Genomic DNA, 18,243 nt, shown 5'->3' with positions numbered 1-18,243 from the left:
CAGTGTTCAGCATAAAGTGAACTCAATCCATATAGGCAATACCTGTACCTGGGGTGGTAATAAAAAGTATAACTAAGTGAATTTGAATTCAGAAGAGAAACTTTCACTTTACAAACAACTTTTGCCTTATTTCAAATAATCTTAAACAATGTAAGTGATAATTCTATATGGATATCATGCATAACCTCTCACATTATCAGAATTTAACTACATTTTAAATGCCCTAATCCTAGCCCTAACCCTAACTCTAACCCGGGCCCTCGGCAGTGCAAGCGCGGAGTCCTAACCACTGGCCCGCCAGGAATTCCTGGTGTTGATCTTCTAAAAATTAAGGAAGCCAGGATCTTGTTATAACTTAGCAATTTTCTCCCTACCCATTTGCTGTAATGGGTGCTTGGTAAATATTTGTTGGGTGACTTTTCATATATTTGCAGACAAGAAAGTAGCCTTTATACAAGTCTATCTTTATTTGTAAAAAATAATATACAACTAAAGCTAATTTGATTTTTAAAATCAAAGCTCATTTAGTGATAATGTACATTTTATAATAAAATTGTAGTAAAATACTGACATTTGATAGTTTAAACAAAGTAGCATTCATGTAAAAATCATGTTGCATGTAAAATTTAATTAGAAAATCCATAGTTCACAAAAGTACATATATTTTGTTGATAGCTCATGAGGACATTATCATAAATTTACTTAAGATACAGAACAATTCACAGTTAGCCTGACATTTAGTACAATTTTATGCTGAGTCCACTGATACTTTTGTTAATAAGGTACACTTGAAATAATTCAGACTACCAATGAATCGACATTTTATTGTATAACCAAGATCTATTGGTTTTACAATACGTCTAGCAATCAATTCTTTCACCAATAATTTAAACGAGAGATCTAGCTGAAAAGACCGTTGACATATACCCTTAGTGGGAATAATTAAAAATCACTAGCAGGGCTTCCCTGGTGGCGCGGTGGTTGAGAGTCTGCCTGCCGATGCAGGGGACGCGGGTTCGTGCCCCGGTCCGGGAAGATCCCACACGCCGCGGAGCGGCTGGGCCCGTGAGCCATGGCCGCTGAGCCTGCGCGTCCGGAGCCTGTGCTCCGCAACGGGAGAGGCCAAAACAATGAGAGGCCCGCGTACCGCCAAAAAAAAAAAAAAAAAAAAAGCACTAGCAGCTTTGATTTCCATTTTCATGAATACATACAAGACAAATCTGTATTTTACAGTTAAAAGTTGTACAAAAAGTCAAGCCCTGAAGTATTTCTTCCCCTAAGAGAAAAGTTCTGATGTTAAAACTTTGTTAAAAAAAAGAGAGAAAGAGAGAGAGGTAGTATGTGAAAGTATTTTTACTTAAAATGTTGAAGCCCTGCACCGCTTATAATTATAAGTTAAATGTAACCTTCTACTTATTAACATTTTGCCATTCAAGAGTCAAATTTATAGAACTCAACAGAATGTTAAACCTGGAATGCCATTAAAAAATAGTGGTTATATAATTGGAAGAACTTCAATGAATTCAACAAGTACACTGTATTACATAATGTTGTGCAGTTAACAGTTTAGTGATAACATGTTTAGTGGTAAAATGTGGGCAAAATACACTGAAGTATTCTGAGTCAAGAGAGCTTCATTTAATCAACTTTACTTCATATACTTCTACCATATAGAGAAAATATCCTTCAAAACGGAGTCATTTGATTCTTCATTGTTTTAATAGCACACAATTGTTATAAGGTATCCATTCTAGCCCTAGCATAAAATTAATCAATAAATAACTCTGAGAGAAATATCCATAAGTCACAGGGAACTCATGTAGTTCATACTATTCTTAGTCTCTATATACAAGCTACTGTAGTGCCTGTGCACCTCCATACAATGAAACCAGGCAAGGAACGAAAGTTAGCAGCCTTACTCTTACCTTGCTAAGTGGATGCATCGGAAAGTAATAAATAGCCTCATAAAATTAATCGAGATACACTCTACCTGTCAGAGGTGAATACGACATACTTTTCATAAAGTGTAGGCAGTGTTCCTAGAAATCCCATTAAGGAAAACCCAAAATTTTCATATAAAAAGTGCACAAGGTTGTCCTGTGTGTAAAAATCTCTTAGTTTGGGTGCATTTTTTTTTTTAACGAAAATAATTCACACTACTCAAATACATTAAAAGAGTAAAAAGGCAGACAAACAAAATATACACACAAACAACAAAAGGAATGATTTCTAATGAGATTTGGAATGAGGACAAGAAGAGGTTATGGGAGAGAGTCTCCCATGGGCAAACACGGACCTGAACAACTGTTAGAGTTTCTTAATTCAGGAACATAGCTTCAATGCTTTATAACTTAGGAAGCAACCCCTAAAAACAGTCAATTGATTTGATTTCTTAGAAATTAGGAAAAAAAAAAAAGCATTTGAAAAAATTACTCGCTACAATTAGCAACAGAGGAACAATATTAAAAAATCAAAATACAACATGGGGAATATAGGAGCCAAGGTCCCAAAGTACCGAAAGAGAGACTCAGACTTCTTCACGTTAGAATTAAAAGATATACAGTTAAAGGAAAAATCAACCAGGCTCTGCACAGCAGGTTAAATATGCAACCACTTCAAACGGAAATGATCTAGTCCTTATGTGTAGTTCTGGGAATGTGCTCTAACATCCAGTTCTCTATAGACAAAATAGCAAAAGCACATCATTTCATTAGCAAAGGCCCCTTTGTTTTACACTTAAATTCACCTCTGACCCACTGAAGTTTATATTAATTATCGAACTACTATTTTAATAACATTTTAAGCTTGCAATATATTTTTTTCATGCCTGTCCCAGATCACTGGTTCAGAGGTACATATGCTTTAAACTAGCCAATTTACAAGTCTCCATGGCATCCTCACTCAGAAAACATTCAGACGCGACGGTTTCATAGTGTTATGATCGTGCCATCTTCTTCTAAGAGTTTTTGATCTGGAGCACGCGTTTCAAATTCTGTATTTGTGCCACTTGCTAAGGGTGCTAAGCTCACTTCATTAGAAGGAATAAAACCGTTCTGTCCAGATTCAAAACTGAGTTCTATTTGTGTTAATGATTCTAGGCTCTCGGTGTTGCGAACAGCCTTAGGGATCTGCTGTGGCACACCATTGTCTTCAATAATAATGTCATCTTCATCGCTGTCTTCATCCTCTGGCTCAAAGCTCGGTTCGATCTGCTGTGGATAGCCAGGAAGGCTGTTGTCAGTAGACTGGCCAGAGCTGCCGGAAGTCCGACTGTTCCTAATGACGTTATTCCTCTGGTTTGCTGGTCTCACTGTGATGATGAGGTTGCGGCTGTTTGCAATCATCATGTCAGTTACTTGATCTAGACTCTTCCCGGAAACTTCTATGCCATTAACTTCTAAAACTTCATCATTAACGGCTAATAGTCCTGTGCTTTGAGCCAGACCTCCCGGCACAAGTCTGGATATAAAGATCCCTGGGACCTTCTCTAAGCCATGGGGTGTCACCCTGACACTGGAGCCGTCCCGGATGTAGAATCCTAGGGGTTTCTCAGTGCCATATTTGTAAAGACGGACCCTACGATGTGTTTCTGGGAGAATATCCACGTCTATAATAGAAGACACAGGTCTGAAGTCCTGGGGCATACTAATGACTATGTGTGGCTTTTTTCTATGGTTGTCAGGACGCAACACATTGGTTAAAACATTCTTCTTCTTTATTAGTGTGTCTGTACCAAAGGCACTGTAGTCTGCTTCTTCTGTTTAAAAATAAAATACAATAATTATAGAAATGCTGTAAAAACGCCCATTTATCTATAGTGAAATCTGTACAGAAAGGACAACTCAAATATATTTGATACATAAACAAACTCGTTAAATATCAGCCTGTTCCTATCGGCTGAAAATGTAGCGCAGTAAGACATGCTATACCAGAAAAGCCCAATAGGTGGCCCTCTCGAGTATTCACCATGAAGTTACTAAAAGTTGAAGTTAAATTTGAAAAAGCTCAATGACTCAAACAACATTAAATATGGCAGATGAAATTCTGATAAGCCTCGCACACACATTCTTAAACACCATTTAAAACAAGTTATTTACATTGTATTTTCCCTAAGTTTGTTTAAACACCTCCAATTTGCATGTTTATCATATTTGACTCAATGACACGAAATTGGGCACTTTTGAAGCTCAAATACCTGTACTAGAGTCTGGGAGGACAGTGTACAAGCAGACCTCTTTTTACTGCGCTTCACAGATAATTGTGTTTTTTTACAAATTGAAGGTTTGTGGTGACCCTGCACCGAGGAAGTCTACCGACGCCATTTTTCCAACAGCATTTGCTCACTTCGTATCTCTGGGTCACATTTTGTTAATTCTTGCAATACTTCAAACTTTTAAATTATTATACTTGTTACGATGTGCTTTGATCAGTGATCTTTGACATCACTACTGCAGAAAGATTATGACCTGCTGAAGGCTCAGGTGATGGTTAACATTTTTTTTTAGCAAAAAAGTATTTTAAACTTGAGTTATGTATTTTTTTAGACGTGATGCTATTACATGCTTAATTTGTGCAAGAATTCATGTGACTCGCTTTATCGCGATATTTGCTTTATTGAACCCACAATATATCTGAGGTCTGCCTGTAATTAAATGAAATGGATAATACACATAAAATGATAATGTAATTAAATGAATGCATATCAAACACAGGAATTCTGGTCTTCTGCAAATACACTCTCCCTCAGTTTTCTGGGGGAGTTCTTAACCTTTCATTTTCCCACTTTTGAAAGAGGCTGAGGTATAAGACAGAGACAACAGGGAGGGGTGAGGATTCTGGCAAAGCTGAGAGCTCCTGCCCCATTTAATGGCATGGCTTTTCTCGCTCCAGGCAGCTTTTCTTCACGGACTGTAGGAATCTGTGTGGACAGTCCAACTTGTCAGAAAGTCTTGTTTTTTTAGGTTAAAAAAAAAGAAAAACCTTCCCATTTAAAATGCCGACACCTAATTAAATAACAACAAAAACCTGTTTGAGCAAAATAACATCTGGGGGTTGAATTTATTCTTCAAGCCAGCAATTTATAATCTCTGATGTAAACCAGGGAAAACAGGCACTAAAACTAGATCTCCTTAAATCCCACAGCTGGAGGTAGACAGTCTACAAACAACATGTCTCATCAGAGGATGAGGAAACAGAATTAACAGCAGGCATAAAAGGTGAAATCACATTTCAAAAATAACTGGAATGGGGATAAACTAAAAAGTCACAATCTCCAAGGATGAAAAAAATATTTAATAAGAATAAAAAAGACAAAAGTGCCCCCACCATCCCAAGAACTAGTTTAAAGTCCTAGTCTCAATCACTGCTACAGACAACAGTAACATCACCAGACTGTGTCTTCACAGGGCTTCCATCTGTAGTCTCGTCACCCAACTCTCGGCCCCCCTGTCGGTAAGTGTTATTACCTTTACTTTACAGACCAGGAAATTAAGGGTACAAAATAAGGTACAGACAGAAGACTGGCCCCAGGTTTTCTTACTAAGGCCAATACCGTACATGTTCAATTCACACAGTGAATGTTAAATGTCCACTGTGTGTCAGAGCCTGGAGAACTTCAGTATTTTTTTCTCAGTGCTGCTGGAACACTCTTCAAAAGCTAGTTTCAGATAAATGTACAAGACTAGGGGTACCTGGGGACTTCCCTGGTGGCGCAGTGGTTAGGACTCTGCGCTCCCAATGCAGGGGGCCTGGGTTTGATCCCTGGTCAGGGAACTAGATCCCACATGCATGCCACAACTAAGGAGCCCCACCTGCCACAACTAAGACCCAGTACAACCAAAAAAAAAAAAAAGCCTAGTGGTACCTGATTTTGGGGCATTTTCCCCCTGGGGATAATTTTGCTTCATTTATGGAGAAAGTACTTACACTGTGTTCTTACAAAGACAGAAATTTATTTATAATTTGGCTTGGGAAATAAACTGACTGACAAAAGAATCTTTTGGGCAAAATGTAGCCAGAAATCTATCAACAATGATCTTCTACTGAATGTGTTTATTCAAAATTGTATATTTCATTTTACAATCAATTAAGAAAGCCCACACAATTTTTATATGGGAAATTCCAGACCATACAAAAGGAGAACAAAACTAAGTTGCCTACATACCTATTCATGGGAAACCTGACCAAAAAACCCCCCAAATCTGCATAATTTGGCATTGCATCCAGACTCTGTTTGAATGCTCTCTGCTAAATTCTCAAAAGCAATATGCCCCAGTACAAAGGCACCTTTGTTCTCCCATCTAGCTAATCAGTTTCCAGCCACTGGGAAAAGAAATATTTTGGCAGAAAGCCAGGGTACAGGGTGTCGGTTTAAAGTGTAAAGGTGAACATCTACAGGGAACAGGCCTGACGTTCCACCTGAGCATGTCTGTCAAAGTACAAAACTCAGAAAGAGACGGAAAGTTGGAATCCTGGCTCATGGCAACCTTTCACTTGTATAAACCCAGGCTTTATGCAACAGTGTGTGATATAGGCTCAGCGAAACCTCACCTATCCCGAGCCTGACAATCTCAGCTCACCGAAACAGACAAGGATCTACCCCTGGAATGCCGCCAAACAGCCAAACTGGATGTCTCACTTCCTTACACACAAAAAGCCCCTGTGCTTTACTCACAGAGGAAGGGAGCCCTGAAGGGCCTCCCTCTGAGCCTCTTACTTTTTAAACATTAATTCCAAAAAACCCTGGTTATCTCATTCCTCAGCTCACAGTCTTAAGTCACAGTCAGGGGTAAGGGTCCACCAGTGAGTGGCAGGCACAGATACAAAAAATAAAAGCCTACAGTGAAGAAAAAGCAAACCTGAAAACAAACAAACAAAACAAAAGCGTTATATAAATCCCAGCAGCATCCGTGTACAGCAACAAAACAGTATATTCATGGTAGAGTCATCAAGAAAGTTCAAGATTATGACCCATTCAAGTTCAGTAGGAAGACAGGGGAAGAATGAAATAATTTTTGAAATTGTTCTAATCAAGGGGTGGACAACCTTTTTCTGTAGAGTTTGTACAGTAAATATTTTAGGTATTGCAGGTCATACGGTCTCTGTTGCAAAAGCAGCCACAGGCAATACAGAACGGAGTGATCATGGTTGTGTTCCATGAAAACAGCCAGCAAGCCTGAGTTTGCCAGCCCTTGTTCTAATCCAAAATGGTTAAATGAAATACATGTGGCAACTTTAAAAGGACTAAACATCACTTAAAGCAATATTCGAAGTCTGCAGATCCCTTCACTTCCTAATACAAGGAATAACAAATGCCAGACACTTAAGAAGCATCTGCTACTATGTGGCTAGACATCGTGCTGTGTGCTGCAGATCCAGCGCACCAAACAGCTAAGGTGCTTGCTTTCATGGTGCTTACAGACTAAAATAGATGGCAATTAACAAAGAACTTGAAACCATTATATTATTACAGAGGTGCCAAGAGCTGTGAAGTTTATCAGTGGGAACTCAGCCTGGTCTGCAGGGTAAGGCAAGGCTTCTCTGGGGAGCGTGGTTTATACTGAGACTGGAAAACAAACCAGTAGCTAATCAGGTAGAAGGGAGGGAAGAACTTCCGGGTGCCGATACAACAAACACAGAGCCGGGCAGGATGGGGTCGGCGGAGGAGACGGTGAGAAGGCAGGGTGGGAGGGGAGAGAAGAGGAGGAGCTGGAGCCAAGTCCAGGCGGCCAGGGCCCTGCAGACAGACACGGCCTCCGGGGAAGTGGGGAGGATTACCGGCTTCAGCCTGAGGGCAAAGGGAAGAAAACCAAAGATTTTGGTTTTCCTACAAAGCTCACTCTGGCTGCAAGCTGGAGGAGGGACCTGCGGGGAAGACAGGAGGTTTTACTGCAGGTAATTTAGGATGGTACCTGGCCTGGGGCAGAGGCAGTGGAATGGGGAAATAAGCTTGAAAAGTAATTAGAACACATTTTTAATAGGCTTGGTGACTGAAAAAAAGGTATGTGTCAAAGGCGACACCCAGGTTTCTGTCATAAGCAACTGGCGTCACATTCTGAGCTGTTACTCAGAATTTTTTTATTTCTGGGGCCGTACCTTCTGTTAAACAATTTTTCACAATTTACTATTAAAATGTATACCCCTTAGACCATTTCTAAATTCAACCCTGACTCACTAAGATATAACCTTAAAATACAGCTCCCAAATAACATCCCACGCACAGTAAAGTTCTAAGAGACAGTTTAAGTGGCTACCCAGTTCCAGGTGTCTGGGCCACAGGGCCACGTCCTAACGCAGATGAGGCTTAAAGCAAGGCCCTTCTGGTATTTCCAACATACTCCTTTGAATAAACCCATGATACAAATGTGTTTGTCTGATGGCACACAGAAACAGACTGTGACACAGCAAGAAGTTGTGGTGTAGGTATTCTGATCAGATCTGGCGAGAAGTCCGTGCAGGTCAACGGGCCTCAGACTTGGCTGATCATCACAACGGGCTTTTAAAAAATACACATTTCCCTGGCTGCATTCCAAACCTACAGGAATGACCTGAGTACTTTTTCTAAAGGTGCAACCTTTAAATATTTTCTGAGATTGTTTACCATACAAGAACCACCTGAACAACAAGAGAAGAAAAACTCTCTTTTTCCCTCAAATAAATGAGGAAATTCTAAACTCTGACAGGGTGAGGGGGCTGGCAAAAGCCCTAGGATGCTCTGCGAAAGTAACTTTTAAAATATCAGGATTTTTGTTTTGTTTTTGCTTCCACAATAACAGCCCTGGAAATAGAGTCTGGGTTTTCTCCTCTAACAATAAATTATTGTAAAACATAAAACTTTTCAAGATATGCAATGACGCTACCCCCGAGTTCAAGCTATGAAGCGGTTTATGCCTTCAATCCTGAGATTTCACTTCAAAGAAGCTTTATTTGGTAGAGGGTATCAGATTTTAAAAGGTCACACGGTTTAAAATTTAAAATCGTTTTCATGTCTGTCTTTTAAAAACATCGCTTGGTGCCACATCAAGTGCAACTGCTGCCCTACTGGTTCCTAAATTGGAAGCAACAGGCCCGTAAAACAGAAAGTGTGCTGTAATTAAGCAAGAAAATGTAACTGTACTTAATGCCATGTTTTACATTAGTTTCCTGAATTTAATGTTCATTAAAGTTTAAGTAAAATCAGCTTTCTACTTAAACATCTGTTGAGCTCTGTTTAAAAGAAAAAAGGTATCACCACAAACTACAGGGCACTGTGTAACTCTGTAAGACAGACAACAAACATGTTAACTCTACCTAAATAACCAGAGGGTAATGTGGTAAAGGTGGAGGTTGGGGGGCCCTAGCTAGGGTGGTCAGAAGAGGCCCCTCTGAGAAAGTCCTCTGAGCTGAGAACTGAGGGAGGAGGAGGCAGCCATGGGACCAACTGCAGGAAAAGCGTTGCTTACAGAAGGAACAGCAAGTGCAGAAGCACAGAGACGGCAACAAGCCCGCTGAGTCCTAGGGACAGAAAGAAAGCCAATGTGGTTGCTGTGAGGGGGGAGTGGGAGAATGGAGGAAGGAGACACTGCTGTGGAGCACAAATCAGGATGTATTTTATTCTGGATGCAACGGAAACCATTGGAGGGTTTTCAGCAGGAATGAATCGACTGACTGACTTTTCATGTTTTGCTTAAGTCATATTTGTATTACAGTTACTTTTTTTTTTTTTGGCCGCATCGGGTGGCATGCGGGATCTTAGTTCCCCGACCAGGGATTGAACCCGTGTCCCCCTGCAGTGCAGGCATGGAGTCTTAACCGCCGGACCACCAGGGATGTCCTAAAGTTACATTTTTAAAAACAAAAATTTTCTGTTGAACACACTGCCTATTTCTAGATCAAATTCTGAGGGCTCTGAATTGTACTGGTTATTTACCTCTACAGCACAGAAAGCTTTTGTTTACATCTAAACATATTTGAAAAGGAAACAGCAGATGATAACCGCCCGTAAAAGATGTTAGGATTAATCCTATGAGCACGTAAGTGTTACAATTCCAGTAACAAAAACATGTGGTAGTATAATCCAACACCTATCATCTTTCTAACGAAGGGGATAATCCAACAAGTTCTGTCAGATGGCAGTAGTTTAAAAATAGTCATTCTATATTTACATACATGTTCCAAACAGCAAATTTATAATGAAAATTACAACTGCTAACAAGACAGGCCTTCTATGCAACAACAATGATTTAAATTATTCTGCTTAAAATGACAAGTTCCACTCCAATGTTTTGTCTTCTCTTCCTTCTCCAACATTCTATACATAGCTTTCTAAGAACCATCCCTGCTCTTCATCTCAGCAAGCCCTTATGTCCACTCCCCAAAATTTCAACTATCACTTTTCTGCAGACTTTCAGCTCTTTGATCAGCCTCTAGATTTCCACCCTAAGCTCCAGCCCATCATTTCTGATTTCCTACGGGACAAGGTTGAAACTCGCCAGCCAGATAAAAGCTTTTTTGTCCTATAACCAAACCAATTTTCTTTCCAAGTCAATCTCTCTTCCAGACTGTACCTGTTTTATGGCACCATCAGGCTCAAATTCAGAAAGCTATTTTCCTCTGGACGCCTCTTCAACCCTCTGCCCTCCAGGGGGGAGCACAGTGACTCTCAGATCCTCCCCTTTATCTTCCTCACCTGGTCTCCTGCCGGGGCAGCTTCTCAGCGTCTCTCACCCCGCTGCTCCTTGCTCTCTCCTGTAAGACTGCTGCATACTCCAATTCATCCTGAACAGCCAAATGAGTCTTCCTGAAGTAACACTCTAATTGTACCACACCCCTGCCACATACCTAGGAAATCCATCTTAGGGGTCTTTGGGAAAATGAATTTGCATGTTTGTAAAGTATTTTGTAAATAGTCAAGTGATACAGATGTAAGTTACCCTACCCTTGGAGGTTTATTTTGTTGGCGGACTTTAGTTCCTCCAAACCCAGAAGCAAAGATACACAATCAGTGGAATTTCAAAGCCCTAGGAGTGGTCCAATGCTTATCAACTGATTGGAAAGAAAGTTTCACCTTCAAGGGTAATTTCTACCCACTCCCTCAAACTGCTTTCTGGGTTGGTTTACAAACACAGTAAGGCTTTGATTATCCCACCAATACTGGGCTTGTGGCTCTCATGTCGCCTTTCCAAACCTCTTCATTTACCAAAGACAAAGGAATAAATGGCACACACCATGGCCATCTACAGGCGGACACAGATAAACACACACACACGGAGGAGGCCACAAAGTTAAAAGTTTTAGGGCTCAAAATACGTTTCAATTCTTGCCATATAGAGTGGTTATTTTAAAATGTTCTTTTGCAAGACCAATATCAATGTTTACATTCCTCCAAAATAATGACTTGCTCTCTGATTTTCCAGATAATTCACTAGTTTTATTTCTGTGAAAAATGCCTTAAAAGGAAAGAAAACATTCACCGGAGGCATACTACATGCCAGAGCACTGCACTGAGCTCATTTAAACTTCCTAGTAATCCTATGAGATAGTATGTTCATTCTATAGATAAAGATACCACGACCCAGGAAGAATAAACAGCTTTCCTTTAGGTACCTATTAAGTGGTGCATACAGATTTCAAAGTTAATTGCTACCAAAAAAGTAGAATGTTTCCCAGACTCCAAAGTCATACTCCTCCTACCACATCTTTCTGAATGGACAAAATTCCATTCAACAAAGTGAAGATTCAATAAATTCCTAATTTCCATTTTTAAAAAATCTAAGAGGTTATAAAGTAATTAAAACCACAATCTTTCGGACTTCCCTCGTGGTGCAGCGGTTAAGAATCCGCCTGCCAATGCAGGGGACACGGGTTCGATCCCTGGTCTGGGAAGATCCCACACGCCACGGAGCAACTAAGCCTATGTGCCACAGCTACTGAGCCTGCACTCTAGAGCCCGCGAGCCACAACTACTGAGCCTGTGAGCCACAACTACTGAGCCGGCATGCTGTAACTACTGAGGCCCACGCCCCTAGAGCCCGTGCTCCGCAACAAGAGAAGCCACCTCAATGAGAAGCCCGTGCACCACAACGAAGGGTAGCCCCCGCTCGCCGCAACTAGAGAAAGCCTGTGCACGGCAACGAAGACCCAACGCAGCCAAAAATAAAATAAAAATAAATTTTTTTAAAAACCCGCAATCTTTCCAAAGTATACTTAGTGAAGTGTAAAGATGTCAATTAAACCAATATCACAGATGTCTTAACTCACTTGTTAGTTAATATGGTAAGAAGATTCACACAAAATGTCTATTCATTAAATTTGTAGTGAATTCTGTGTGTCCTATCAATGAGGAAAATAAACAACTTCTAATTCTAAAATAATTTTTCTAAACATTGTTACTTACCCTTTTTTTGTATAAAAATCCTAAGCAGTGGGTTGGCCGTTGAAACAGCTTTGTGATAATTATCATCGTTATTTATAGGTAGTAAATCTCCGTGGATGTCTGCATAGCCTACTAAAACGTCAACATTGGGTATCTTATGAACATGTTGCAGTAATCCATAAAACTCCTCAAACTTTCCAGGTTTTGATCTTTCCAGTGAAAACCGACGAAATTCAGCTCCAAACTATAAATAAACATATTAATTTTAAAAAAGGTAACAGGATCCAATCTTAAAATGCATGACAGAAAAATTCACAGGCACAGTCTTTCCCTTAATGAAAAAGACAGTTCCAATAACACGGTCTATTGTCAGAAACCTCACTATCAGGAGATAAAACAACATAAGGAAGGCACAGGAATGTGTCTGCTCACTGCTGCATCTCTGAAGGGCATTCCCTTCAAGAGATGCAGGCTCAACTTAATCCCTGGGGTACCCAGGTCTCACTGGGGACTGTCCTGCAGAGTGACTCAGCTCAAACAAACCCTGTCTGGAGCCCAGATCCTGACAGCAGTATCTGCTCCTCACTCAGGCCATGGGGTAACAAAGATGTTCCTAAGTCTTTATTTTGACTGGTAGCAAAAAGCATCTAAGTTTCCTTCCCCATAAAAGGAATTACAATTTCACAGGAAGTGGCAAGAATTAACAGCAACATATACAAAAAGGACTTTGAGTTTCTTGGCACTAAGGTAGGATACAAATGGAGGTATGTCATATAAGAAACAGGTCTAGAGATAAGAAGTGTCTTCCCTATGTTAATCTTAAAAACACACACACACACAGTACATTAAATATATGTCCTACAACTCTCCAATTAAAGCAAAAGTGTTTACGTGCTTGGCACAGTGCTAGGCCCTAGAGAATGAAAGGTTCAGGCCTGCACCAGAGCTCAGAAATTAGTGGGGAAAGAGAATAACTATATGAGAGGCATTAAGGGATCACACGAACAGGGAGGACGACACTTCCATCATGCCCAATATTTATCTCCACAATTCTGGTTCTCAGGTCTGCTTCCCTACTCTAGATTCACACCTCTGCCTTCCAAATGCCAAATTATTTAAGTGGTTCTTACTCAACACGAAGGACTGGCTTCATCTAGTCCATAATAAATAGGATCCATGACTTAACAATGGGACTAGCATGGCATTTCCTCAAATGTGGAAACATAAGAAAGATTCATCAGCCTTCCTCAAAAAGTGCCCCAGTCACACAAGTTTGGGAAATGCTACATAACTATAATTACACTCTTAGGAATCACTGTGGAGACCAGATATTAAATGCTCAGTTAAGTCCTGTGGTTGAGAAAAAAAAAAAAAAGTTTTTAAACAAATGTTTGCCAAATATGTTTGACCACTGAACTCATTTTTCCTCTAAATATCTATTATTGGCAAGAAACACTAATGTACCCCTAAGACAGCCTTAAGCATCTTGCAGAGAAAGTCCCTATCAGAATAATTTGAGCAGGTTACAAATGTGTCAGTTCATTTCCCTAAGGATCCCACGGTCTCTCTGAACTCGCTGCTTTTGCTGTCTCGAAGAAGCTCATCTGCCTTGCTTTACGCCCACACCACTCACTAGTTTCAAATTAAAATGAAAAATTACTAAAACCACTTCTTACCTCCAACAAGTCAAAAGTTTCCAAAACACATTCCTGAAACATAAACACTAACATCTGTCAAGAACATAAGGTGACTCATACCTAAAGCGCTCAACAAGTGTAGTCATACCTTCACGTTTCAAAGTAAATAATAACTGGGGAACACCCTTCATATCAGAGTTAGTCTTATGATGTTATAAAAAGTCATAGTTTCTTCTCCATTTTCTTTATTCTGGTATCACAACATCCTAGTGCTTTCTGATTCATCTCAGGGTTTTACTACTTCCCCTGGTGAATGGGAGTAACATCTAATAATTGAATATTTTAGGGCTGCAATGTTTTTGCTAAAGCTTGTGGATAAAAATTCTTTGCTCAACATTTTTTTCTCTTGCTTAAATGTTATGATGAAAACAATGGAAAATTGCATGGCTTCACAAGTAGATGTGCCCTTTTGCAATGTCAGCAGGAAAAAAAAAAGAGAAATTGTTATGCTTCTTGCAGCAAAACAATAGGATTAAGAGAACTTTTTACTACATGAAGAAAAATACTAAAATAGAGATAACATTAAGACCCAATCGACAACTATTATAACTTTTCTTAGCCTGGTCTAGTTTGCCTTGGTCACCCAGAATGTGTATGGACACCTGTCTCCCAGCATCTTTTGGTACACTCTAGAAATGAAAACTTAATATTGTTTGCCCATGAATAATAACTAGGAAATGTACAGCTCAAAGACTATTCCAAGTGTTTAATAACCTAAGGTTATTAAAGGACATCACCTTGATTATTAAGAGCTTTTCCAACTCTGGAGAAACAGGAAGATAAATCAGTTACCAAAAAAAGTCACATGGTAACTGGTATCACAACTTAACTATAGTTATATTTGCATTATCCATTACTTTATTTGTACCATTTTCCCCTTCCATGAGCAAAGATATGACGTTGACACTGTTTTCTATGCAGAAGAAAAAGAAATCCTGAAACGTGGATCTGCACATCACCAAGTTGTGGTTACAACCTCTTAGCGACCAGCTTTGTAAAAAGCTGTGATATCACCAAAGCAGTGAAAAAGGAAGTATTGTTTCACACATCTGTCCAAATATTTTTTAAATGGTAAAGATGCCAAATGTTTTATTTAATCCATTAAATATATACTTAAAACATAAGGTGCCACTGACACACTAGAAACAGCACCTCTACTGTGCCTATTTATCAGCAGCTAGAGCACTAGTGGGACCACACTTTATGAGATGCAGGTTCTCAGAATGCCTTGATTCTATTTAAGAGACACGGTTCACCAGAAGTCCAGTATGGCAGGTCAAATATATAATGGGCAGTATGGGAAAGATTCACAAACCAGTTGACAGAAAAAAAGGGCAGAAAGCCTGAAATTCCAGTCCCCAAGTGCTCGAGGTTTTCTAGTCTGAGAGATAAATTACCATTTGACTATCAGAACACCTAGAATCCCTACTCATTTTTTCCTATGATAAAAAGATTAAATACTTTCTACCAAGATTAGGACCACAAACTGAATTTTAAGATTATGCAACATCATAAATGTCTTTCTTTTCTTAACCTCAACTCCCACAAACCCAAACTAGATTTATGACAAAAATGCCATGAGAAGGTTCAACCACTGGCCACGGAACTACCACCACTATACTGCTAGAGGAAAAGCTCTCTATATTTTGAGTTATCTTAACCCTTAGTTCAAGCGTGTCACTTCAATTTGCTATGGCAGTTCCACGGAGGACACAGGAGACAGCATATTCGTGAAACGGCTATAGCTACATTTCTATTCTTATTAAGCAGAAGGGTTTCTTAACTAGTGCCTATTCTGATACACGAGTTAAGTCAAAAATAACATTGTAAAATAATGTGAAAAATGAATGCAGATACTCTTGATGTGATCATCTCAGTTACAGCAACTTACAGAACTTTGTTTATCAACTCCAGATAATAAAAACCATTCTACCACAGGCTCCAGGGAGCCTTCCTACTCTACTTCACTGAAAATCACTCCTGGATTTTGCATTCTCCTCCCCCCTACCCCACCCCGTAGTCTTACATTCAATGATGTTTCATTATTCTTAGAGTTGATACGCTTTTACTTTTCTCCTATTCTTTCATGTGTTTTGATCTTCCCAACTCTTTATTTTAAATGTTCTCAGGGCCCAGCCCATGTCCTCTTTTTTCTATTCTATAAAGCCTAAAACTTATTTTGTAAAAGGTTTTAAGGTTTTGTCATAAAAAGCACACCTGGTCGAAGTCATAAGCTTTCTGAGCCCCCATCTTCTCAGAGGATCAGACTAGGTTATCTAAGTCCCCTCTGGCTCTTCAATTCATGAAATGCTTGCTGAAAACGTTCCCGTAGCCGCCGACCATCTTCAAATTCCATCTCAAAACCCCCGTTGGAAAGCATTCCCTCACTAATCCCTATACACCGTCCTGCTCAGGGAGCCCTGCAATTTAGGAACTCGGGGGATACTGACGTAATTATCAGCAGATCGGCATACCGGTGGTCAAGAGTGAAAGCACTTGATGCGAAAAGGTAGCAGGATGGAATGAAGAGGGCACCCAGACTCAAACTGTGAAGTGCTACTCAAACGAAAGGCGATAGTGTTAATTTTATAGATTAAATGCATACCAAAGTTAGTGCTAGAAAAATCTCTAAGCAGGAAGCAAAGCTAACTTTACAAGGGCTCTTGAGTTCCCTGGGCTCTCTCCTTCACCACTTGATGCACCCTTGAGCCACAGAAAGGGGTAACATTCTGTGACCACGGGTGTTCCAAATACTCTTTACTCAGAAGGCCAAGAGGTAGAATTCCTCCAAACCTTTCGTACCACGCTGCGCTCAAACGCCTCCCATCCTCGGCTATACCTCGGCCCTTACTCCCATCCTTGAACAGGAATGATTTTTAAGGAGATAGATTAAGCGCTCAGCTGGTCTCCTCCCTACCTGGGGCAGGAGCAGACACAACCCCCCACGCTCGTCCTCTTCACAGCAAGCGTATTATCCACCATCTCCTGCCTCCAAATCCCACCATCGCGCCCACCACGGTCCCAGACAGCGGGCAGCTCCTCAGGCCGTCCCCGGCCAGCCCTTGGCTTCCCCCAGGCCTCCCCCAGGCCCCGGGAGCACCCCCCTCAAGGCTCTGACCGCCAGTCCCCATCTAGCCGGCCGCTCCGCCCAGCCCGGGCCCCGCGCACCTTGCTCTTCACCTCCATGGTGCCCAGGCAGCCGCTGCCCGCTCCGTGCCGGTGGCTGCGGTTCATCCTGAGGCCTGACCCGCAACAGCCTCCTCCAGACGGGCCGCCCCTCGAGCGCGGAGAGCGAGTGCCCGGCCGCTGGGCTCGGGACTCGGCTGCGGCCCAGGCGCCTCCTCACAGGCACCTGCAGAGAGGCGACCGTGGCTCGGGTCTCCGCGCAGAGCTCCGCTCGGCTGGCTCCTCACGCGGTGGGACCGAGGGTGAGACTGGCGGCGCGGCGGGCGGGAACGCGGCTCCCTCCCTCCGGGCCTCTGCGACGGCCGCGACGGCAAAGAAGGAGGAGGGGGCGGAGCACAGGGGACAGGCGCCGCAGCCTAGCTCTCAGCCGCTTTCCCCCGCGAGCCCGCGCGCGCGCACCCCAGGCGGGCGGGAGCCGCGGCACGTGCGCGCGCTCACCTGCAGCTTCTGTAGACGCCTTGGAGGCTCGCGCTCCGCCCACACCCAATGGGAAGCGCGCACCTGCGCCCCCAGCGCCAACCAATCGGTACACGTCTCGCGCAGCGCGTGGGCGGGCCGCCTCCGCGAAAGTCCCGCCCGCCGCCGTACGATTGGTCCCACGCTGCGAGGGAGGGGCGGGATCACCTGAAGCCGTGGACCTCCTCTCCCGACCTAGTAGGAGAGCTGGAAAGCGCATGCGCGGGCCCTGGAGTTTCCGCCCCGGGAAGGCAGGCCGGAAGCGCGAGCGCACCTGGAGATGAGCTAGGGCGCTGGGCCTTTTGCGCACGCGCAGGCGCGCGCCTGGTTGACCCGGACCCGGCTCGCGCGCCGCGGGGGAATGGGAGGCGAGGCCCGGCTGGTGCGGAGGCGGGGTGGGGCTGCTATGTTTCTGCCACCCCTTATCTTCCTTCCACTTTGGGATGCTGCAGCGTGCAGCTACGCCCCTCCACCACCCATTTGCGTCGTTTAGGTGTCTGGCTGCAACTCTGATTACAAAATTCAAGTTTTCCCGCCTCTGCAACAGTCACT

General features: G+C 42.1%; 1 protein-coding gene across 2 annotated transcripts; it reads right to left on the bottom strand.

Annotated features, from left to right (window-relative positions):
• Positions 1-608: 608 nt before the first annotated feature.
• Positions 609-17,689, bottom strand: PARD6B (par-6 family cell polarity regulator beta). Of its 2 annotated transcripts, none has more exons than XM_089897070.1 (3): positions 17,230-17,689; positions 12,374-12,596; positions 609-3,757 (listed from the first exon to the last, which is right to left on the bottom strand). In XM_089897070.1, exons 1-3 carry the CDS (start codon positions 17,281-17,283, stop codon positions 2,928-2,930), a joined length of 1,107 nt encoding a protein of 368 aa, XP_089753196.1. In that variant the 5' UTR covers positions 17,284-17,689; the 3' UTR covers positions 609-2,927. The 2 variants fall into 2 exon arrangements, with proteins under 2 accessions (XP_089753196.1, XP_022453330.1); XM_022597622.3 differs by having other exon boundaries at positions 17,218-17,688.
• Positions 17,690-18,243: the final 554 nt, after the last annotated feature.

The sequence above is a fragment of the Delphinapterus leucas genome, chromosome 15 (assembly GCF_059928025.1).
Source record: "Delphinapterus leucas isolate spDelLeu-1000000601 "Yukka" chromosome 15, BTC_Dleu_Yukka2, whole genome shotgun sequence".
Classification (NCBI taxonomy): domain Eukaryota; kingdom Metazoa; phylum Chordata; class Mammalia; order Artiodactyla; family Monodontidae; genus Delphinapterus; species Delphinapterus leucas.
The sequence above is the reverse complement of the archived record's forward strand: the minus strand, read 5'-3'. Positions and strand labels throughout refer to the sequence as shown.

Excerpts from the sequence above, each read along its gene's own strand:
- PARD6B (XM_022597622.3), bottom strand. The coding sequence starts at position 17,283 with ATGAACCGCAGCCACCGGCACGGAGCGGGCAGCGGCTGCCTGGGCACC. Across the intron at positions 12,597-17,217 it reads CCATGGAGGTGAAGAGCAAG|TTTGGAGCTGAATTTCGTCG; the intron begins GTGCGCGGGGCC and ends GTTTATTTATAG. Across the intron at positions 3,758-12,373 it reads GATTTTTATACAAAAAAAGG|AAGAAGCAGACTACAGTGCC; the intron begins GTAAGTAACAAT and ends ATTTTTAAACAG.